General features: G+C 48.8%; 1 protein-coding gene across 1 annotated transcript; it reads right to left on the reverse strand.

Annotated features, from left to right (window-relative positions):
- Positions 1–1,372: 1,372 nt before the first annotated feature.
- On the reverse strand, positions 1,373–20,650 carry LOC308187856 (uncharacterized protein). The gene is made up of 3 exons (XM_080576217.1): positions 19,435–20,650; positions 12,047–12,527; positions 1,373–2,865 (listed from the first exon to the last, which is right to left on the reverse strand). The coding sequence occupies exons 1-3, from the start codon at positions 20,376–20,378 to the stop codon at positions 1,648–1,650; spliced, it is 2,643 nt and encodes an 880-aa protein (XP_080432343.1). The 5' UTR covers positions 20,379–20,650; the 3' UTR covers positions 1,373–1,647.
- Between the last annotated feature and the right edge of the window lie 3,599 nt (positions 20,651–24,249).

Consider the following 24,249-nt stretch of genomic DNA (forward strand, 5'->3'; position numbering starts at 1 on the left):
TGGCTGCCTGTGGGCTTGTCTAATCCTTGCCAATGCACCGTTCTGCTGCCCTGCAGCAGGGTCAGCAAGATGCTTGCCTGGAGTCCTCCAGTGGTGGGTTGCTTCCTTTCCAAGCGATGTGTTCGTGTTCTAAGCACTTCTCATGGCAGACACTTTTTCTGTTGCCTAACCTAAACATTCATAGCCAAGACACAGCCTGAATGTTCATAGCCATTTTTCCCTTTGCATGTGGTGCTGGTGAGGCTGCACCTCGAGTACCGTGTTCAGTTTTGGGCCCCTCACTGCAGGAAGGACTTTGATTTTCTCGAATGTGTTCGGAGAAGAGCGACGAAGCTGCTGAAGGGACTGGAAAACAAGAGTTATGAGGAGGGTCTGGGGGAAATGGGGCTGTTCAGTCCGGAGTAGAGGAGGCTGAGGGAAGACCCTCATCTCTCTCTGTAACCACCTTAAAGGGGGCTGCAGCAAGGAGGTGCTGGTCTCTTTTCTCAGGTGACAAGTGATAGGATGCGAGGCAATGGCCTCAAGTTGCACCAGGGGAGGTTTGGACTGGTCATGAGGAAGAATTTCTTCATGGAGAGGATGGTCAGGCACTGGGATGGGCTGCCCAGGGAGGTGGTGGAGTCCCTGTCCCTGGAGGTATTTAGGGTACGTGTGGATGTGGCACTGAGGGACATGGTTTGGTGATGGGATGGTCAGGTTGATGGTCAGACTTGGTGATCTTGAATATCTTTTCCAACCTAAACAAGTCTCTGATTTTAAAATTAATATAAAATGTTTCCATCTGATTCATGTCAGCGGGACTTTGCTGGTTTGTCAGTTTAGAAAGAGATTTGGATGATCTCAAAAGAGAGGAAGGAAGGAAGCAAAGATGGATGGATGCATCACATTTTACAGGAACCGTTTTCTCTTCCTTATTTCTGACTCCACCACCCTCTCCAAACCAGGTGATAAATCTCCAATCACTCTTTGCAGAATTACGAAGCAATGCTATTTCGTAGAGAGAGCTGTGATTGTTCTTGGCACCTGTGGCTATAGGATATGTCAGGAATAGGAAACAGCTTTTACTTTAGATGTCTGAGTGATTTCTGAGCTCAGCAAACACATCAGCAATTGCTTCTATGCAGAGCACAACCCTCCTCTTGGGTTCCTCCTTTCCGGCTGATTCCTGCATCACTGATGCTTGGGTTGGCTCAGTGCTCCTTGCGCTGACAGCAGGGCTTACACCACTTCACCCTGCCACGCTGCCTCGCATTGAGGTGCGTGTGGTCCCCACCGTGACATTACAGCAGGGGTGCACAGAGGCATGGGAGGTGACGACTGAGGCTGCTGCAGTGGATGTGTAACTGTAGCTGTTGATTAAAGCAGCCTCCCCTTCCCTGGGAGCCTGGAGCTGCACCATTTCTTAGATGCATCAGTCTGACTCCTGATCAGAAGCGAAGCACAGATGTCTCTTGCATGGAGAGGTGAAGTGCTGCTGCTGTCCAAGTGATACCATGATATAATGTTTCCAAGTGATATCTCGGAAGACATGAGTGCACTGGCCAAGGAGACAGTTGTCCAGCATCCATCAGGACTGAGCTGTTAGTTTCACACCAATAAACTTTTGTCATGTCAGTGTTAGGCCTTTGGTCTAGGTTCCCTTTCCAGTCACTGAAGAAAGATGGGCATTTCTGGGGCATTCATTGCCCTAACATCACAGGCATTCATTGCACCTAGCATCACACCTAGGCTAGGGTCAGATAAATTATTTTCTGGGGAGCACCTTGCTCTCTGAGCATCTCGCCTGCCTTTATAAGCGTGCGAGAACATGAGTCCTGCCAACTTCTTCAGCAGTCTGAAAATCCCTTCCCGGATCTGCTTCATCTTTATGCCATAAATGAATGGGTTGAGCATGGGAGGGACTGTCAAATAGAAATCAGCCACCAGGACTTGGATGTGAGGTGCCAAGCCGAAAGAGAACATCTGCAGGTACATAGAGAGGAGGCCGCCTATGTAAAACAGGAGGATGATGCAAATGTGGGACCCGCAGGTGCTGAGGGCCTTGAGACGTGCCTCTTGGGATGGCAGCCTCAACACAGACCTGAGGATCATGCCATAGGAGACAGTGATGAAGACAGAGTCTGTCCCGACCAACAGCGTTGCCACGATGACGCTGTAGAGGTCACTGACGGATGGGTCAGCACAGGCCAACTTCACCACGGCCATGTGCTCGCAGTAGGAGTGAGGGATGACTCGGGATTTGCAGTAGGGCAAGCTGGTGAGGAGGCACATTAAAGGTGTCATGACAGCAGCTCCCCTGGCCAGAGACAGCAGTCCTATCTGGGTGGTCCTTGAGCTCGTTAGGATGGTGGAGTATCTCAGGGGGTTGCAGATGGCTATATACCGGTCAAAGGACATTGCCAGCAGCACCCCTGACTCCACTGCGGTGAACGTGTGGATGAAGAACATCTGGATGAAGCAGGCCTCAAAAACAATTTGTCTTGAATCCAACCAGAACACACCCAGCAGTTTGGGAACTACAGCCGTTGAGAAAGTGAGGTCAATGACAGCCAACATGGAAATAAAATAGTACATAGGCTCATGGAGACTTTTGTCCAACCTCACAGCAAGAAAGATCAGGATATTTCCCAGCAGGGTCATGACGTACATAAAGCAGAATGGGATGGAAAACCATATGTGGAGATCTTCCAGGCCAGGGATGCCCATCAGGAGAAAAGGCAAAGAATTGGTGTTGGTTTGGTTGGGGCTTGACATGGCATAGGTGGAACAAGTCAAATATATGTTCCTGACTTTAGTTCCCTGTAACACAGTGACAGAAAGGTTGGGATTTTGCTGCCATCTTGGTTGTTCGTAAAACTGTGCAGACTACAGTTTTCAGGCATCACGCAATATAGGGAAAAACTTTCAGGACCTGTAACCCACAGTCAGGCTTTTAAACTGTTGCTGTGGTCAGTGCCTTCCGCAGGAGTCACTGCCGGAGAGTCCAGCCTGTCCTATTGCTCACGTGGGGCCACCTTCCCTTCTGATTCCCCACCCAGCCACTCTGTGTAACCTCTGGCTTTTGCAGCAAGTGTGTCTGTCTGAAGGCTGGCACCGCGGTGTCCTGCCCTGCCACAGCTTCCAGTCACTATTGCAGGGAGCAGTGGGCAAAACGGGGCTTGATGACCACATGGTCTTTGCCCCCTGTCCAGCCCTCATGAGCAGTGCAATGGGTGGCTTCGGGGCTTGCAGCAAGGACCCCTGCTTGGAGACAGGACAGGTCACTTTGGGTCATGCAGAAGCTCTGCCCGGACAACATGTCCGTGGTGAAACTGAGCTGAGAGAGAAACTGCAGCCAGGAAAATGATGTTTCAGGCAGCAGCCGCTGCTACCCTCAGCCAAGGAAGGTACAATTAAAATGGTACGAATGGCCTGCACACTCCTCCACCCATGGGACTGCAGGCCAAAGCAATGAGGAATGCTGTCCTCTTTGATGTTCCCATCACAGTGACACAGTATTCACTAAAGCATGCTTTTTCTGAAAGGTAATGCACTACTGCAGGCTCATGAGCATTTGGAGATGGAGAACCTCCATCCCTTGATTTTTGCCTCAAGTGCTACTTATCCTCATGGTTATAACCATGCGCTTTTCTTCCCGCTGAGCATTGCCTGTCTACTCATTCCAGACACAGCTCCCTATTCTGCCTTCCTGTGCTTGGCCAGAGAGCTCTTTGTGGCACAGTATTTTCACTGAAGGTGTGCACTTGCCACGACCAAGGAGTTATTCTTGATAAACTAAAGTCCCAGAGCACTGCAAGTTTCTCATCCCCAGCCACCTGTTCTATGACCTGCCTTATGAGAGGGTTTTTATCCACACATCTACATGATATCAACTTCCTATTTTTTTATATATAACCTCCTCTATTTCTGTTTTATGCATCCAAAATTGCACTAGCCCTTTGGGTCCCAGTGACACCGATAAGTGTGCTGTCAGCTGCTTTCCAGAGCTTCTATTTTCTAGGATGCAGTGCCCCCCCGTGAAAACCTGCCTACTCTCCTCATCAGTTTATTTCAGGCAGTTCCTTTGAGGGATTGCATCCACCAATCTCTCTGGACTGCTCTGCATGACTTGTCTTTCCCCAGCACCATTTGAGACACAACTTGTACTGATTTTAGGACTACTGAGGAAAGTGGCACAGAATAAATTCTAGCCTAGAGCCAGCACTTGTGGAGTCCCTGCAGAAACACCCGTTTTGTGGTGGGCAGCTCCTCAGAGGAAAGCAGCGTGGCGGAGGTGCAGTCTGTGCACCGTGCACACACACGCGTGCACATTGGTTAACTAAACTTGCCATCTCATCAGAAAATCAAATCAAGTTTGTTTGACAAGAGCTATCTCCTGTGAAGCCACATTGATTGCAATTAATTTAATTTGATTCCAGTCATGTAAATCTTTATTGACCAAATCTTCTGTTATCATCTTGGGCAGTCTGCTGGGCATTGACGTCAGGCTAAGCAATCTGCAGTTAATCACATTATCTTACTGTCTCGCTAAAGTAATGGCCTGAGGAAGCGTGTCTGCAGTCACCGCGGCATGCCAGGACTAATAAAAGTTTGGCAGAGCAGTCCAGAGACCTCCTTGGCCAACTCACAGACACCTTTTCCCTTGTGCCATTTACCCAGGACCGCTGTATTTGTTTTCTGTTCTTGACAGAAGCTGTTTAACATGCTTCTCATTTATTAATTAAGTAAATTACATTAAAAATAAATAAATAAATCTCTGATTGCCTGTCTCTTGGGTAGGCATAGACCTCTCCGCTTCATGCAGAGGGGTAGTTGTCTTCATTTGCTTTTCTCTGATTTCTCTACTTAATAGCTTCTAATTGCATGGCATCCTGACCAGCTCTCCCGTGCCACTTTTGCCCGTGGTGTTGTAGCTGCAGCTTCACGTGCCCCACTCACCGTCCTAACCAAAGCCGCCCCTTGCTGCAGGCATGCAGAGGTGCAGGCTTGGCCATCAGCTGGACTTGTGCAAAGCACCTCTCAATGTTTTCTCTAATTTCTAATCTCTCTGATTTCTAATTTTGCTCTGCCTTTAAGTTTCATCAGCTTTGAGAAACCAGAACTTTATGAAAAATCAGTACTGCAGGCTGAAATACATCGAGATCAATGCCACCAGTTCCTAGGCACCACCGACCTTTTTCCTGTAGTTTAATTCCTTTTCATCACAGTGAAGTCCCTCGTGCTGTTAATGAGCGCTGGATGCAGAATTCTTTGACTGAGAAACGGGCCCTGTGCTCTCCTGTGATGTTTTATGTCTGCCTTTCACATCTTCCAGACTGAGTTCTCCCCATCCCATCTCTTCCACTCCCTTCCTTCTCCTCACAGACACCTCCAGGGCAGTGGGGAACTGCCACTCAGGTTTATGGAGCATAAAGCATGCTCCAGACATACTTTCCTATAGAAATGAAGCCGGGTTATTGCTCCTGGCTTGAGCACAAAGGTGAGTGCTGCCTGGTCTGGCCGCTAGCACAGGATTTAGGACACTCGTTCACATCCAAGGCAAGTTTCCAGCCCTGGAGCAGCTGCTGCCGTGGTCCATGCCCTGACCTGTGCGTGTGTAGCTGGCCCTGAAACTTTTGCTCCTCCTCCACAAATTGCACCCCCGTCACAGGGAACTTCCCCAAGTAAAGGTTTGTCCCCCAGTCCCTGCCTGCCTCTGAACTCAAGCTGCCCTCTGTTCAGGCTAGCCAGAGAACAAGCCTGTCCTCCTGCACCCTGCTTCAAGCCACGAGTGACCTGAGCTGGGTGGGGATCCCGGGCCAGGGGGCTGCGTGCCCCCTTCGGCATCGCCAGCCCACCCCGAGCAAGCTTCACCACATGTGACAGAACCCAGACTATTTTACCAAACCCTGTCCATCCGCAAGGCCCCCAGCTGTGTGCCCATGGCTTGCAAGTCAGATATCTCTTATTGTATGCAAGCGATTAAGAATATTACCCACGGCTGAACATTTAGTTTGTTTTACAGAAAACATGCACTTAGCTAAGCAATGATTGGTTTATATAAACAGAAACAAACTGGCTTTTTTTTTTTCTTTTTCTCTTTTCATCTTTTTTTCAGTGAACAAATTCTGGTTTTAGTTAAAAAGCTTGATACTTATTAGCTTACTCTTATTTAAACTCAGAACCTATTTTTAGCTAAAAATATACTCAAAAAACCAGAATTTTGCAACCTTCAGCTTGTGTTTTCATTTGAAAAGAAACTTAAATTTTGAACAACTGATTTTTTAAAGAAAGTTTTCAGCAATTGCCTTTTTCCTAGCTGGCTCAGCTTGTGAACATACACAGGCTGACTGCTCTCCCCCAGCCAGCCTCCAGTCCTTGGGCACCTGCAGCAGCCTGCTGTGCCCTGAGCCCGACACAACCCGCCTCGGGTCAGTCCTCAGCCATATCCACCCACCTCATGCTCTGCTTGCAGGCATCTGCCACCCTGGGGGATGCTCACACCGAGGAAAGGATGCCTCCACGCGTGAGGGCAGAGCAGCAGGGATGTACATAAATCACCCCAGCAGTTCTGCAGGGAGACTCCTCCTAGAAGAAGAGTCCCAAGAGCACGAGGCCTCTGCAGACAAATTCTGTAATAACCTCTGCAAAGGGGCTGGATAGTAACAGCCTAAGTCTCAAGTCAATTCTTTCCCACCTAATTTATTTTTCAAATGGCAGGTGCTAGGAGAGGACCAAGTGAGGCAGAAATAGGCTGCACGAGTTGTCTCCAGCAGAACAACAAATTTGTGTTTCTGCCTGGAGCACAAGCAAGTGCAATTTCATTTCTGGCTGCTGCTGGACGAGTAGCTGGAAGCATCTCCTGTCTTTCCCCAGGGACAGAGCATCCACAGCTTCTCTGGGCAACCTGTGCCGGTGCCTCACCACCCTCTGAGTGAAGAACTTCTTCCCGACATCTAATCTAAATCTCCCCTCTTTTAGTTTAAAACCATTCCCCCTTGTCCTGTCATTATGGGATTGAGCAAAAAGTCGCTCTCCATCTTTCTTGTAAGTCCCTTTTAAGTATTGAAAAGACACAATGAGGTCACCCCAGAGCCTTCTCTTCTTTAGGCTGAACAGCCCCAGATCTCTCAGCCTTTCCTCATAGGAGGTGCTCCAGCCCCTTGATCATCTTCATGGCCCTCCTCTGGACCTGCTCTAACAGCCCCACATCCTCCTTGAGCTGGGGGCCCCAGACCTGGACACCGTACTCTGACTGGAGCCTCACCAGGACAGAGCAGAGGGGCACAATCCCCTCCCTCCCCTGCTGCCACCCCTCTGTTGATGCAGCCCAGGATGCAGTTGGCCTTCTGGGCTGCAAGCGCACACTGCTGGCTCGTGTTTTCGTCCCCCAGAACCCCCAAGTCCTTCTCTGCAGGGCTGCTCTCAGTGAGCTCTTCTCCCAGTCTGTGCTCATGTCTGGGATTGCCCCAGCCCAGGTGCAGCACCTTGCACTTGGCCTTGTTGAACCTCATTAGGTTCACATGGGCCCACTTCTCCAGCCTGTCCAGGTCCCTTTGGATGGCATCCCTTCCTTCTATCGTATCAACCGCACCACTCAGCTTGGTGTCATCTGCAAATTTGCTGAGGGTGCGCTTGATCCCACTGTCTATGTCATTGATAAAGATATTAAACAGCACCAGTCCCAAGACAGACCCCTGCGGTACACCACTCATCACCGGCCTCTGCTTGGATGTAGAGCCATTGACCACCACTCTCCGGGTATGACCTTCAAGCCAATTCCTTATCCACTGAATGGTCCACCCATCAAAACCATCTCTCTCCAATTTGGAGACCAGGATGTCATGTGGGACTGTGTCAAAGGCCTTACAGAAGGCCAGGTAGATGACATTGCTCAGTCTTTTCTTGTCAACTGATTCAGTCACTCCATTGTAGAAGGCCACCAGATCAGTCAGGCATGATTTGCCCTTGGTGAAGCCATGCTGGATGTCTCTGATCATCTCTTTGTCTTGCATGTGCCTTGACATTGCTTCCAGGAGGATCTGTTCCATGATCTCGCCAGGCACAGAGGTGAGGCTCACCAGTCTGCAGTTTCCTGGGTTCTCCTTTCTACCCTTTTTAAAAGTAGGAGTGATGTTTCCTTTTTCCCAGTCACAAGGGATTTCGCCTGACTGCCAGAACTTTCCAAATATGATGGAGAGAGGTTTGGCAACTACATCAGCCTTCAGGACCCTGGGATGCATGTCATCAGGCCCCATAGACTTGTACGTGTTTATTTTCATCAGGCGGTCTCAAACCTGCTCTTCGCCTACAGTGGGTGGGACTTTGCTCCCCCAGCCTCCACCTACAGGATCAGGGGAATGAAAGACTTGGGAAGCCTGACTGGCAGTGAAGACTGAGACAAAGAAGTTAAGTACTTCAGCCTTCTCCATGTCTGTTGTTACCAGTTCACACTTCCCATTCATCAGAGGGGCTACACTCTCCTCGGCCTCTCTTTTCTGAGCAATGTACCTATAGAATCCCTTCCCGTTATTCTTTGTGTACTTTGCCAATGTCAGTTCCATTTACGCCTTGGAAATTCAGGATAGCAGAAACGTTCTGACAACTGATTTTTTCAAGCTGTCAGGAAAAAGTGCAGCGGAAAATCAGAGAAACACCACAAAGACTGGAAAAAATATTTCTGACATGGGGAATAACATGCTTGAACCAGTTTTGATTTTGAATGTGTATCACTGACTTTAAAAATGATGTAGAAATGAGATTAAACAGAACATTTTGGGTGGGATTCATCTGACCAAACACAGGTGGCAGGTGTAGACATGGTGTCAGTCTATGGCTGGATATAGTCCTCTTCATTGACTTCAGGATCCTAAAGACAAGCAGTGTGTGCTTTTCTTCTGAGTCCTTGCTTTAATGGAGCCAGCTTTCCCCAGCTTCACCCCTCTGCTCCTCCTCCACTCTCAGACCCAGCTGGGGTCGTGGCTGCTGGCTCTGATGAAACTCCCCTCTCTTTGCAGACCACCATGAGCAACTGATACCACAAGCATCTCTGACACAGACATTCCTCTCCACTCCGTATCTCTACTTCATCACTCACACATCTTAAACATCCTAATGGGAACTGTCACTTATCCCTGCCAAAACCTCCTCGGCAAAGGCTCACCAGACTGCTGCCTTTTTTCCCAAAAGTTGGCTGTTTGTAGCTTAAGTCTTCCTGAATCTCAGAAGGCTCCAGCCAGAGCCCAGGAGTAACATCTCTGCTCCCTTATTGGTAAGGGACGGTAAGGTATCATGGTGGTTTTACCCTGCTGGGCAGCTGAACTCCACCACGGCCGCTCTCTCACTCCCCCTCCTCAAATGGAAAGTTGGGGGGAGATATGATGAAGAGGGCTCAAGGGTTGAGATAAGAACAGGGAGGTCACTCACCAGTTATTGTCATGGTCAAAACAGACTCAGCACAGGGAGATTAGTATAATTTACTACCTATCACTAGCAGACTAGAACAGTGAGAAACTAAAAACAAACCACAAACACCTTCCCCCCCATCCACCCTCTTCCACTTCCTACCCCTGATCGGTGCAGGGGAACGGGGACTGGGGGCTGCGGTCAGTCCCTGACGCTTCGTCTCCGCCGCTCCCTCACGGTCCCTCTCTGCCCCTGCTCCCCGTGGGGTCCCCCCCACGGGATGCCGTCCTTCCCGAACTGAGCCTGCGGGGGCTGCCCACAGGCAGCAGCTCCTCAAGAACTGCTCCCGCACGGTTCCGTCCCACGGGGTCCATCCCCCAGGAGCAAACTGCTCCAGCACGGGTCCCCCACGGGCGGCAGCTCCCCCCAGACCCCTGCTCCTGCGTGGGCTCCTCTCCATGGCTGCAGCTCCGGCCCGGGGCCTGCTCCTGCGGGGGCTCTCCACAGGCCGCAGCCTCCTCCAGGCCACATCCACCTGCTCCACCGGGGGCTCCTCCACGGGGGGGCTGCAGCGTGGAGATCTGCTCCGTGTGGGACCCGTGGGTGCAGGGGGACAGCCTGCTCCACCAGGGGCCTCTCCATGGGCTGCAGGGGAATTTGTGCTGCGTGCCTGGAGCACCTCCTGCCCTGCTGCTGCACTGACCTCACAGAGGCCGCCCCTGCAGCCCCTCACTACCAAAACCTTGCCACATAAACTCTATACGGTTATAGGGATAAATGTTGTTAGTGCTGGTACTTCGGTATTTGCTATTGACATGTAGCTTCAGGTTCTCTGAGAGTGCAGCTCTCCCAAGGAACCTCCAGTACCAATTCAAATAATGCCTGCAGAGTATCTCCTCATCCCAGCTCAGAGCTGGACTTCTCATCTGCTGATCCTAAGGTGTAAAGCCTCAGAATGACTCCTTGTGCCTGCAGTTTCCAGATAAAACCTGTTGCTGCTGGGGGACCTGACCTACCTGCGTCATTGCTGGCTGCATTCTGGCTTCCAGTTCAAGAGGTCTTCTGCACCCTGGGGAACCTCAACATGGTCAGGTGCTGTGACACCTGGGTGGGGTCTGGATCCTGCTTGGGCATAGCTTGCTTGCTCACAGAGGTCTCAGAGAAGTCTAAGAAGCAGCCGGTCTACCTGCAGCAGTAGTTAGCTAGGCTCGGGACACTCAGATCTATGTCATGCTGTCCTGCAGGCCTCTGAGACATGATATATTTAGCTATTCACCAACTTGTGGTCATTACAGCAAGCAGACACTGAGTTAGTAAGTATCCCCAAGCAGAATCAATGTTTATTTTCACCACTAGAAGATATGGACACCTAGAAAAAGTAATAAATACCACGGTGAATCTCCCTGCCTTGGTTTCCTTACCCAGCTGGTGTGATCTGTTGGACTGACAGAACGCTTTGAAGATTTCAGGATGTTTCTCTTCTTTGCCATATGCTTATAGAATTTCCTCCAGACCACAGGCATCTCCCTTCCCCAGCTGTTTCCAGCACTCTGCAAAATAGCTCATGAAAGATAACTTTTAAGCATAGAGTGATTCAGCGATAAGCTTTCCTAGGTGATCAAATTATTCATCAAATACTCAGCTGCCATCATCACCCAGAAACCTGGACAAGCTGGTCTGTGCTCAGCAAGGGAAAACCTTTTGTACAAGAGAGGCGCAGAGGGGAGATCCTCTGTGGCTAGAGCGCCTGCAAAGTGTGACAGTCGTCTGCTGCTAGCCCAATAGTCCAGAAGGGACTAAAAAAGACACCATAGATGAAAATTCGACATTTCAAATAGAACCTGTTTATTGACACAAATATACATGGATTTGTAAGCTGTTGCTTTAAATTATCATAGAGACATTCATGGCATCGGGAACAGCTCAAAACTCAAAGGTGGGTGCTTGCCTTTCTATCACCTGGTAAGAAAGAAGGGGAAATGGGATCCCAATATTTGCTTAAGATCCCAGTTCCAAATACCTCTTGTCACAGAGTAGGGTCTCATGTGGCCACTAATGCCAACAAGTCCTCTCCCATCCTCTCATTGCTTCTGTTCACTGTACATTCACTGGGAATGAAATTGGTGCTGTCTTTGCGTTGATGAACACACCTGGAAAATCACTGACTACTGTGTCAGGCATGAACCTTCCTGGAAAATAGCATTTTGAGCACTGCCTGATGGATCTGCTTGGTCCTCATGCTGTAAATGATGGGGTTCAGCATGGCAGGGAGGATGAGGTAGAGATCGGCTAGCAGAACTTGTGCTCGCACAGATACACTGCTGCCAAACTGCTGTGCGTATATGGAGACCATCCCAGGGATGTAATACAGCATCATCACACAGATATGACATCCACAGGTGCGGAAGGCTTTCCAGCATGATTTCTTCCCCAGGACAACTTTAAGGATCATCCCATAAGACACAGCAATGAATGCCATGTCCATCCCTACTATAAGAGAGGACATAGACACACAGTAAAATCTAATAGGTCTGGGGTCTGCACATGCAAGCTTCACCACAGCCATGTGCTCGCAATACGAATGGGGAACCACAAGGGAACGGCAATAGGGGAGCTTTGTCACCATCCCTGCCAACGGGACTATGAAAAGGAGAGCTCTCACCACGATAGCCAGGCCTATTCGGGCAATTGTTTGGTGATTCAAGATCCTTTGGTACCTGAGAGGGTGACAAATTGCAATGTAGCGGTCAAAAGCCATGGCCAGGAGCACTCCGGACTCCTCTGATGTTGCAGAGTGAACAAGGAACATCTGAACAAAACAGGCCACGTAACCAATCTCAGTAGAATTCAGCCAGAATATGCTCAGCATCTTTGGGATGATGGATGTCACCATCACCACATCGATGACTGCCAGCATGCCCAGGAAGCAATGCATGGGGTCACGCAGGGACTTGTCCAGCCCAATGACAAGCAAAACTACACCATTTCCGACCAAAGCGATGATATATGCTGAGCAGAAAAGTATGCCCAGGCAGATGGGGAAAGCTTCCAGGGTGGGGACACCCACAAGGATGAAAGAGGAGGAGCTGCCGTTGGGGTAGTTGAAGGGATCAGAAGCCATGCAGGAGAATCTTGCTTTTGTGCTTAAAAAAATGAAAAAGACACCTGTTTAGGATCACCGAGATGTCCAGAACTAAAGTTGAGAAGCTGAGTACAATGCATCAATGCATGTGCCAAATCAGGAACCCAAACTGTTGTTACAATATGTGAGACGGGACCTCCACAGCGTAATGTGACAGGGTGGGGGGACGGGGCAGAAATGCTGACTAAATCGAGCTGTTGTCACTTGTAGGTTACTTCAGATAAGTTCATGTTTCAAATCATACCACCAGGGCTGAAAAAGGATCTTCTACAGTCCATTGTTTGTGAAAGACTTGTTTCTTTGATGGCTGCTTACCACCACTCAGTTGAAATCTTGAAATAAGCTGTTACTTCCCTCAGGCAGCACTTTTGCCCGAGCAGTCTTAGCTTCCCTGCAATGGGCTCAACACAGAAAGTTGCTCCAAATTTTTAAGGAAAAAAATGGTCTGAGAAAGTGCTCTGGCACATTAAGAAAGACCATGAAAATGTCTTTTCATAGAATCATAGAATCACAGAATCATAGAATCATAGAAATATAGAAACATGGAATCACAGAATAATAGAATCATAGAAACATAGAAACATGGAATCATAGAATGGTCTGGGATGGAAGGGACCTCAAAGATCATCCAGTTCCAACTCCCCTGCCATAGGCAGGGACACCTCCCACCAGATCAGGTTGCCCAGGGCCTCATCCAGCCCGACCTTGAGCACCTCCAGGGATGGGGCATCCACAGCTTCTCTGGGCAACCTGTGCCAGTGCCTCACCACCCTCTGAGTGAAGAATTTCCTTCTAACCTCTAATCTAAATCTGCCCTCTTTCAGTTTAAAACCATTCTCCCTTGTCCTATCATTATCTACCTGAGTAAAGAGTCCTTCGCCACCCTTTTTATAAGACCCCTTTAAGTATTTAAAAGCTTCAGTTAGATCACCCCGGAGCCTTTTCTTCTGTAAGCTGAACAGCCTCAGCTCTCTCAGCCTGTCTTCGTAGAAGAGGTGCTCCAGCCCCTTGATCATCTTTGTGGCCCTTTTGCTGCTTTGTCTTCGTTTTTTCATTCACCCACGAATGAAGCCTGCAAAACTATTTTTTATTCTGTCAGGAGAAGCTTGAATGTAATACAAACCCTCCAGAGAAAAATTCTGGAGACGAGAAGAGTCTGAGAACTGTGGGTAGGTTCATTAATTTAATGTTAGACACAGTCAGCATGGAAGCTGTGAGAAGCAGAAGCTAGACAAATTCAGAATAGAAAAAAGGAAGACATTGGAAGACAACTAAGGAAACATAGCACTTAAATTTTCAAAATAGGGAGTGGACTTTTGTGGGATAACTGTCATTTGAACAATGGCTTAACCCCAGTTGTTGCTGCTGGCACTGCTGGCTGAAAAGGCTGTTCAGGATGGAGGTGTTGGCCTAAATGTTTGTGAATCAGGATATTTTGGAGGTTGAAGTAGGGTCTAAATTCCTTTTTAATTACTGTACTTTATTGCACTGCACTGAGCTCTTGTGTTTGCGTAACCAGCAGCTGCAGGAGTCAGTTGTGACTCCAGATTTGCACAGAGAACAGTGAGGTTAACCAGCAGCTGCTTTCTCTGACCTGTAGACCCACATGCTGTCAGAGACACAGCCCAACCTTTCCGACCACCTTCTCTTGCAAAACATAGATGTCCACTCTTGCAAACATAGCTGTGGACCCTGGGATGGTGCAAGCCCGAGTTTAACACACCCACATTGCAGACTCAGGTGATGGTTCAGATACCTAAAGATAGGTGCTGAGAGCCATCTGAGACCCCTGGTGCCTACTCAGCCTCTATTCCCTTCACACCCAGCAGTGTGTGGGTCTCCTTCAATCCCAGGGTTACGGTCTGCCTCTCCCACGTGGATGCTTGGGTACCTAGGGGCATCTTGAGTGGCTGTAGACACCCAAGTAAGGGGCAGTGGAGTGGCACCCTGAGGGTCTGAGCCCCTGTAGCAGTCAGAGAAGAGCTACAGCATGGGCCCTACAGAGTAACTCACTCCCTGAATGTAGGGCCCTGCCCTAGGGTAAGTAGAAATTCTCTACAGGATCTGCTGACCACAGGGGGTAGGTCACCACTGTCTGTAGTCAGTGACCGGGCAGTAAGCATTCATGCACGCAAGTGCATCTGGACACCTACCTCTAGGCACTTACACGTGTTTGAATCCGGAGCTGGGTCCCCAGCTGCATATATCCAAGGGAAGAATAACTTAGCTTCCAGAAGGTCTTTCCCACAGCCAGTGCCTGTTTCAATATAATTATCAGTATGTTTCAATAATATTATCAGTGCTTCAGCAGTACTGAAGACCCCTGATCACTGGAGCTCCTTGGCCTGGAGCACAGAAGAGTTTTGTATCCTAAGCAAAGGTTTCTGATCTGGGTCTGATGAGATGGATAAGCTCCGGTAGGACTGTCACCTGGAAGGTGGCAGCAGTACATCTCCGTGTATTGCAAAGTGCAGAAAGGCTGGAGTATTAATCTGTCCTTTGGAAGTCACCTAAGGGACACCAGATGGAGGTTGGGCTGTCTGTCCTGTGAGAAGATGGAAATTTTCAAGGCTGCTTCAGCTTCATGCATTAGCTCTCTCTTTTTGTGTCATACTGTTGGTGTCTTGGGGTCATGGCAGTCTCCAGAGCCTGCCAGGGCCCTTGGGACCAATGCACAAAAAGTAACTAAGGAGTCCACAAGAGGAGAAAAATACCTTTGGTTTGCCACAGAGCAAGGTGCTTTGTAAACTCCAAGTTTCCATTCTTCCCTCTGCTCAGAACCACAACAGCAACCTTCTACATCTGTTGAATCCCCAGAAAGAGTTTGTGCAAGGATCTGTGCAGGGAGGTGGGATCTGGCAGCAGGTCCTTAGCCCTGACTGCACCATGCAGTATGTAGGTGGGGAATGACGCTTACTCATCATAAGTGAGGAAACCACCTGATGGCAAACCTCCAGCAGGCATAGGGCCTACTTGTCTTTAAGGGTCATTAATGGGATGCCAGCTTATTAGGGAATAACTCTTTCCTATTTTTTTTAGCTTATTTTCTAAAAAAACACTTTGGGGGAAGTGCAGATAAGAACTTATGTTTGACCAGAAATGGAGTACAATTAGAATGCCATTCTGAAGTGGAGCTGTCCTGTATTTTCCTGTCAGCCATATAAAGTTTTCCCAGCTGGTATAAGGCAAAGAGGTACACTTATTTTACTGTGGTGACTGGGCTGTGGTAGGGCCATGTAAGCATGACACTGAGAGGAAGGGTGGAAGAGTTGCGGAGAGCTCCCATCCTTACTCTGTCCCACTGGAATTCCTTGTTATTTGGTCCTTTCCCCCCACCCCCCAAATCTGATAGGAGGGAACAGAACAGGATCTGTTCTGCGCAGGGACTCGGCAGTGAGGAAAGTGAGATGGGGCAGGAAATGAAGACACGGTCATTTGTGATGCGTGGAGAATGTCATTCCTACATTTTTTTACCAGAAAGGGGAGGTTTTCGTGAAGTGGGGCTTTTGTTCTGCAGATGCACTCACCGCCCTGAGAGCACTCTGTCCTCACCCTCTCTGCCCTATCTCCATCTCTGCAAACAGCACGGTCCCAGCAGGATGTGTGTCCGTGCTCAGGGTGTGAGATGGAGATCACGGAATCACAGAATCGTGGAATGGTTTGGGTTGGAAGGGGCCTTAAAGATCACCTCATTCCAGCCCCCTGCCCTGGGCAGGGACACCTCCCACCAGACCAGGTTGCTCAGGGCCTCATACAGCCTGGCCTTGAGCACTTCCAGGGATGGGGCATCCACAACCACTGGACAACCTGTTCCAGTGCCACACCACTCTCATAGTAAAGAGTTTCTTCCTTATATCTAATCTAAAACCACCCTCTTTTAGTTTAAAACCTTTACCCCTTGTCCTATCACCACACTCTCTGACAGAGTCCCTCCCCAGCTTTCCTGGAGCTGCCTTTGGGTACTGGAAGTTTGTTACAAGGTCTTCTCCAGGCTGAACAACCCCAACTCCCTCAGCCTTTGTAGGAGAGGTGCTCCAGCCCACTAAGCATCCTCGTGGCCTCCTCTGGAACCTGTTCTAATACGTCCATGTCATTCTTGTGCTGGGGTCCCAGAGCTGAACGCAGGCTCCAGGTGGGGTCCCACGAGAGCAGAGCAGAGGGGCACAATCCCCTCCCTCACCCCGCTGCCACACTGCTGCTGGTGCAGCCCAGGGTGTGGTTGGCTTTCTGGGCTGCATCCGCACATTGCTGGCTCATGTCGAGCTTCTCGTCAACCAGCGCCCCCAGGTCCTTCTCATCAGGGCTGCTCTCAATCTGTCCTCCCCACTTGCTCCTCTTGAGACTAATTTTGTCTAAGTTTACTTCAGCTTCGAAGTCAGGCGTTGCCACTGAAACCCCCCTGAGCAAAGCAGGCATAGCGAAAGGGCTCAGCAGAGCCCCTCACTGGAGGGGATGGGAAGAGCTGCAAGAAGCCTGGTTGGGTGCCCTCAGGGAAGGGGAAAGTCGGGTGATATCCACGTCAGGATGCTACTGGGAGCATCCCACCTGTGCAGCATCAGGCGACATCAGTGGGGGCAGACCCTTTAACTGGGAAATAACCCCAGCCTGGCAGGCTGGACTGTGCACCTTGTGCCTCGGGCCAGGGCTGCAAGAAGTTGGGTTGGAAGAGCCTGGTCTCCGAGCCAGGCAGGAGGATCGGCGGTGTGTTTGAGTTGTTGGTGTCTGCTGATTGTACTGTTGGGGGTGTGTGATATGACCTGTGACTGTAGCCAGTCCAGAGGGCAGCAGGCTACAGAAGACACTCAAAAGAACCATGTTCACAACCATCAGCTTGAGTCTGGTGATTACCACAGCTCTTTGTTCTCCTTTGAGAACTGCTCCTTTGTTCTGCTTTGTTCTCCTCTCTAGCTTGGGCAGGATACGTTCAGGATCTCAGACTTCCTCAGAGTCTCAGTTACTAACCCTTCTCTGGCCCTCCCCTCCTCTGCAGAGATGGAAATCATCTGGCCAGGAAAACAGTTTACAAAACACTTCTAAAACTTTACTAGAGAGACCAGCTGGACAGAAGCACCTCCACATTTTCAGTGGTCAGCAGCTCTCCCACTGTGCCAGGATCCAGAGCATAGCTGGTTACTCACAATGGATTTCTATGCATAGTTCATCATGTCACTGAGACAGGACAGGCAAAAACCTGTTGAAGTGGTAATACACTTACATAAGAAGAGCGATTGAGTGGTTTTCCATCTGCTGTGAAGGGGGCATTTACTTGGAAGGTACATGGAAAACGAGTCATGCTATTGCACGGATCCCACTGGGGTTTCTCTGACCCCAATATGAAATATGCCCTGCTGAGACTCTGCCTAGACTGCTGAACCTTTAGGGTTTATGGGTTGAACTTCTGATCTGTCTTGTTGGGCTTAACATATCTTGTTGGGCATTAACAAATCTTGATGGGTATCATCAGGCTCCTTCACAATTCTGAATTTGCCCCTTACCATTCTGAATTTGCCCCTTACCATTGTCATTCTAGGAAAAATACAAAGTCCCTGCCAGGGATTTCTGTGTCTTGATTCCCATGGTACGAAAGCGTAAGAAGAGATGGGATGGAAGTCCATATGTGGTGTTAGGAAGTGAGTTTTCACCATAGTTAAAATCAGGTATATGTTTGCTGAAGAGGAGGAGCACAGCCCCTGTTCCCTGCTTCCCTACTTTAATCCACACTCCTGCTCCTCACCTTCAGTGCCAGGAGGTCACCCTCCTGCAGCAGCCCTGATGCTTTCTTGTGTTTGTGGCCCTTCATACCAGGGAATCTGCACAGAGCGAAGGAGGCTTGTTCAGCTGAACTCTGCAGCTGCTCTGCACATCCCATTGCAAACAATTCCTGTTCCTCCTAAGGCAGCGCAGCACATGAGGGGTGAAGAAGTGATGAATTATCCTCATGGCAGTGCAACATGAGCAGAATTACAAGATCTCCAAAGGGGAGAGCTAGTTTGCTAAAGTGCCATATGCATGGGCATAAGATCTCACAGGAATTCAGAGGCAAATACTTATGGAAAAATGGCACTTTTCAAAATCCCTATAATGGTATTACAGGTACTTAAAGGTTTAAGAAAGAGACACAACAACATTGAAAATTAGGGAATCCCATTAAAATATTGGTAAAAAAAATGTAGAAGATTTCAGGACTGATACTGTTTTGGAGTCTCTGATAAGAAAGGAATAAAAGCTTATGCAACACCACAGGGTTTCAGTGTGACCTACATGTCCTGTTCTCAAGTGAGCTGAGCTTTTGTTACTGCTGCAAACGCCTCAATAAATGTTCAAGGCAGGATTGGGAGGAAAAGAAAATCTGTTTAGGGCCAATATCTGGATGAGTGTGTGTGTAAATGTGCATACACGCACAACACCTGTGAACACACACACCCTACATAGCCAGGCACCAGGATCAGGCAGTTGCTAAAGACTAGTATCAATAAATGGAGAATTACAGATCAGGTGGAAAAGGTACATGTGGAAAGATGAACCCATTAACAGCCTTTCGTTTCCGAAGTGGTAACAATCTTTTATCAAGAACTGTCATTAAGAGGAGAGTCGTGAGGTGACACAGAGGAGGACCAATGGTTCAGATACATTTATATACCATTTGTCTTTCTGTTCTGAACAGGAATGTAGAATTGACTTCCTAAAGATAATCGGTTTCACCAGTGAAACTTTTCATGGTGCCTCTGGCTTTTAGCGTTTGGCCGAGAAGATGAAGAGATCACCCTGCTTTTCTCATAAACCACTTTTAAAGATTTTCTTTGCCTCTCCCCCCTTCCCTTCCCCCCCCCCCCCCAATACTGCCATTGTCCTCTGGTGTGATCCTCATTCCTTCCCATGTGGCGTTAGCAACGGGCTTGGGTCAGGACACAGGCTGGATCTCCTTCTGCCGGAACAGGCTCAGCACCCGCTCCCGGATCACCTTGGTCCTCATCCCATAGATGAGCGGGTTGAGCATGGGAGGCACCAGCAGGTAGAGGTCAGCCATCAGGATGTGGAGGTGTACAGGGATGCTCTGGCCCCAGCGCTGAACACAGAAGGAGAAGAACCCAGGCACGTAGAAGAGCAGAATGACTCCAATGTGGGAACCACAGGTGAAGAAGGACTTCAGGCGAGCCTCTCTGGAGGAGAGGCCTAAAACCGCCCTCAGGATCAGCGCATAGGAGATGGCAATGAGGGTGATGTCTAAGCCCACTATGAAGATGGCAGATGTGATCCCATAGATGCTGTTGGGCCGGGTGTCCCCGCAGGCCAGCTTCACTACTGACATGTGCTCGCAGTAGGAGTGGGGGATGACATGAATGCCACAGTAGGACAGGCTGCTCACCATACACGTCAGAGGGGTCATGAGTCCAATGCCACGCACTGCAGCGGCCAGGCCCAGCTTGGCAATGGTGGGACCAGTCAGGATGGCAGAGTAGTGCAGGGGCTTGCAGATGGCCAAGTAACGGTCGAAGGCCATGGCAAGCAGGATCCCTGACTCCACTGCAGAGAAGCTGTGGATGAAGAACATCTGAACCACGCAGCCCTCAAAGATGATCTCATGGTTTTGGAACCAGAAGATGCTCAGGAGCTTGGGCATGGTGGAAGTAACAAGCACCAGGTCAATGGCAGCCAGCATGGAGAAAAAGTAAAACAAGGGCTGATGGAGGCTTGAGTCTGCCCTAATCACCATGAGGACTGTGAAGTTCCCCAGCACTGCCAGGATGTACATGGTGCAGAATGGGAAGGCGATCCAGAAGTGAGCAGCCTCCAGCCCAGGGATGCCTGTTAGGATGAAGGATGAGGGACTGGAGTGGTTTGGGTAGGACATGGTGCACAGCTGCGCAGCTGGAAGGGAAGCCACAGGAACATCTGGCACAGAGGAGAGAAGAAAACCCTGTGGCAAAGCTCTTCCATGAACTCCAGCCACAGGCAGAACACGCCTGCCTGTCTTCTTGGGCACACAGGCCAGTGATCACATCCTCCTGCCTCTTATCCAGGCACACTCAGCCCCGTCATCTGCAAAATGCAAACACACATGGTCTTAGCCCCAACATTTGGGAGTTATCTGACCTCTCCTCCCATCCTGTGCTGGTCTTTGGCTGTTGTCCCCTCCCCTCCAGTCCGTAGTTTGGGAGTTACAAACTAGATGTTAAATCCTTTCAGTTGCCTTTGGTACAAGAATCTAAGACAGGGAAGATCCAGAATACTCTGAGGATGCAGCTCAGCAGGACTTGTCACCCACAAGCTTTTGCAGGTTGTAAACCATATCTCCTTCTGGGTTGTTGTGCCCCATACGAGTCCCAGCTTGGGAAACTGCAGCAGATGCGCATTTGCACTACCAGTGTTTGTTCCCCAGAGCATTTTTGCTCAGACCAGCACTGTCAGCTTTGGGGCTGTCCTTGCTGGAGCCAGAACTCTGAGCAGCCTTGCTGTAGTCACCCTCTGAACAGGCATCCCTTCTACAGGGCCCCTGTCTCCTCCATTAGGAAGGAAAGCCAGCACCATGAAGGCAATCTGTTGCAAAGTGGCCTGAGGCTGCAGTGCTAGTCCCTTCCAGCATCAGCCTTCACATGTAATGCTTTCCTCTTCAAGCCCTTGCTAAAGGAAAGAAGTGCTGTGAAACTTCCCTGTTTTTCAGGGAAGACAGATGCACAGAAGGGTTAAACTAGCCTGATGGCAGTATGGGAATCACACGCAAGTTTCTTAGGCACTTGTACCTTCTGTTTTCCCCAACATACCATAGATTCAGACTTAATCTCCTTGGCTTTTCAGACATTTGACTTCCCTAACCCCTAAATAGTTTAATCTCTCTGCCAAACTGCTTTGAGCCCTCCACATGACACAAACCAACCAGCATCTGTCTGTTTCCAGTCACTGCTATTTGCAATGTAAGGCCAAATACTGTGAAGCCAATGTTGTGAGAATGCTGTCATGGTAATATTATTCATAATAGTTTATTGCAGAGAGGACTCTGCTTGCCATGTAGTCAGCTACCTAGGCCATGAACTCAGGGGGCAGAGCCACAGCTGGCACAAGCTCTGCTTGGAAAAAGCACATACTTACTCCCTCTTTTCACTCAGAAGTAATTAATCTGAAAATCCTGTGTGCTGTTCTGGGCAGTGTTACTGGTAACTCACCTTGTACAATAAAGCTCTCCAGATCATTAAATATGCTATTAAGCAAGCATCAGACTCAGTTTTTCCCAGGAGTTGGTGCTTTAGTTTACCTTTTTCAGGTGTGTTTGCAGTCCTGTTCTCTTCGTGTGATTTGATTTCTTGATTACACACAAACACTCAAAGTACCAAGGAAGCAATGCCTTACCTTTAGCTCAGTCCGTCTGACCAGCCCTATCTGTGCCATGCAAAGAAACTGTCCTGACAGCACTTCGGTGTCATCTGTCTTACACCTGACCTCCTCTACATTTCATGCTTCCTCCTCTTGACAAGCTGGCAGCCACGGTGCCTCATGTAGTGCCTCAGAACCCTGACCAGGGACATTGGGACAGGGCTCTAGTGTCATGTTCCAGCCCTGCTCAGAGCATCACACCTGGAGCAGCTGTTCCTTCATCTCCTCAGCTCCAACTCAGCCTTGCACAGACTCGTTCACTACCACCAACTGCCAAGAATGACTGCAGTTTTAGAGTTTTAAGAGACCTAGAGTAATCATCCGGTACATATCATGTCCCCACTATAAGACCAAAAGTCGTCTCTGATAGAAAAACATAAAACCTTATCTTCCATTGCAGAAACTCTGCACTTTCCCCAAAGCATCTGTTTCAGAACTTTTTCCTAGTGTCAAGCCAGTATGTCTACAGAGCTCATGACTTTTGTCCCTTCTGTAAGGGAGGAGAACAAATTATTACCTTCCTCGTGGTGTTTGAAATCCTCTTCAGGTTTGCACAGGTGAAGAGGACAGGACTAGAGATACGATCAGATAATTGCAGATCTTCACAGATGACTGGATCACCAGATGTTACACCTATGTGTCTACAGTTTGTTTGATGTTGGCTTAACTAACAAATAGCTTGCAGACAAATAATTAGCACTGTTGTAATGAACCCATGCAAGAAGGTAAACTGAGGTTGCAGATATATAACTGACAGTTTTCCAACACAATATTCACTTAAAGTAGGATATCTGGAAGTAATGAAGTAGATCATTAACCCAGTAAGAGACAAAGTCCACTTATATGTATTGGCATATCTGCAAGGTAGCTTTTAGGTTAGATTGGTTTATATGCACCTCAATTTTGCTAAGATTTGAACTTGGCTCAGAGCTTGGCACTATGCTTAAAAATACTGGTATAGCCCCAGGTTAAATGAAAAAAAATTCCTCCCAGCTCACCTGGATACTTTGGACGTGACCCTGTCTCTGCCTACATCACCCCCAAATACTGCTTTTGTTTCACAAGACTAAGCAAGTCCTCAGCCTTCCAAAGGGACCTGCATGCAAATATTTATGCATCTTAAGGGAACTGATCACTTTAATCACTCACTGCTGGGTCTTAAGAGACTGCAGTCATCACAGAGAAGAAGCTGCTGCCTGGGAATAGACAGGAATAGCAACGGTTTGTAAACAAATGTACTCCTCTTTCCTACTGCTTGGGTTATCTCTGTCTTGGTGTTAAGCAATGCAGAACAGCTTTTTGAGAGAGTGTTCCACAAAGAGGGAAGATTTTAACTTTGCATGGGCAAATACCCCACAGTGAGGACTAATTGTTCTAGTACACACAGCAGTGCATGTGTCCTTCAGGTGTATCTTGGTGGTGTAAATCTATCTGGGTTTGAATCTAGCATCACTGCATACTTTTGCGGGCACAAGATAGCAGCATGGATTCTTAGAGCTCTATTTTGACGCCACCTATCATCAGAGGATGCTGAAGCATTCATGAATCATAGAATCACAGAATCATTAAATGGTTTGGGTTGGATGGGACCTTACAGACCACCCAGCCTCCCCCTGCCATGGGCAGGGCCCCTGCCCCCAGCCCAGGCTGCCCCCAGCTCCCCCAGCCTGGCCTTGGGCACTGCCAGGGCTGGGGCACCCCCAGCTTCTGGGGGCAGCCTGCGCCAGGGCCTCAGCGCCCTCAGAGGGAAGAACTTCTCCCTAATTTCTAATATAAATCTACCCTCTTTTAGCTTAAAGTCATTCCCCCTTGTCCTATCACTACACTCCCTGACAAAGAGTGATGTACTAGCAAGCAGAGTAATAAATCAACTTTACACATTAAAGGGGAGTTGCAGTGAAAGTGGCACAATCTGTGTATGTTTTGCAATGTCTAACGAACTTTTCTATTATTTTTTGAAAAGAAAGATGCTTTGGTATAGTTTTCAAAGGATACCTCTTGATATCAACCTCCCCACTTTCAACAGCACTACCCCATCCATGTTTTCCTTGGCTGGCATCCCTGGGCTGGAAGATATGTACCCTTGAATTTCCATCCCAATCAGCACAGTGTTCACCATATCCCTCCTTGATAAAGATGGAGCTGTATCTTCACAAGCCCATGTTTTATCTCTTCTCCATGTTAGCCATCATTAACTTGGTGTTGTTCCTGACCACTGTGCTCAAAATTCGGAGCTGCTTCTGGTTCAACACCAAGGACATCACCCTCAGTATCTGCCTTATCAGACTGCTGGCTCTAGTCAGGGCAGCTGGGACCATGTTGCCTCTGCCTTTTCTCCTCCACCACCTGCCATA

The sequence above is a fragment of the Anser brachyrhynchus genome (genome assembly GCF_964034855.1).
Source record: "Anser brachyrhynchus genome assembly, chromosome: 1".
In the NCBI taxonomy this organism is placed as follows: domain Eukaryota; kingdom Metazoa; phylum Chordata; class Aves; order Anseriformes; family Anatidae; genus Anser; species Anser brachyrhynchus.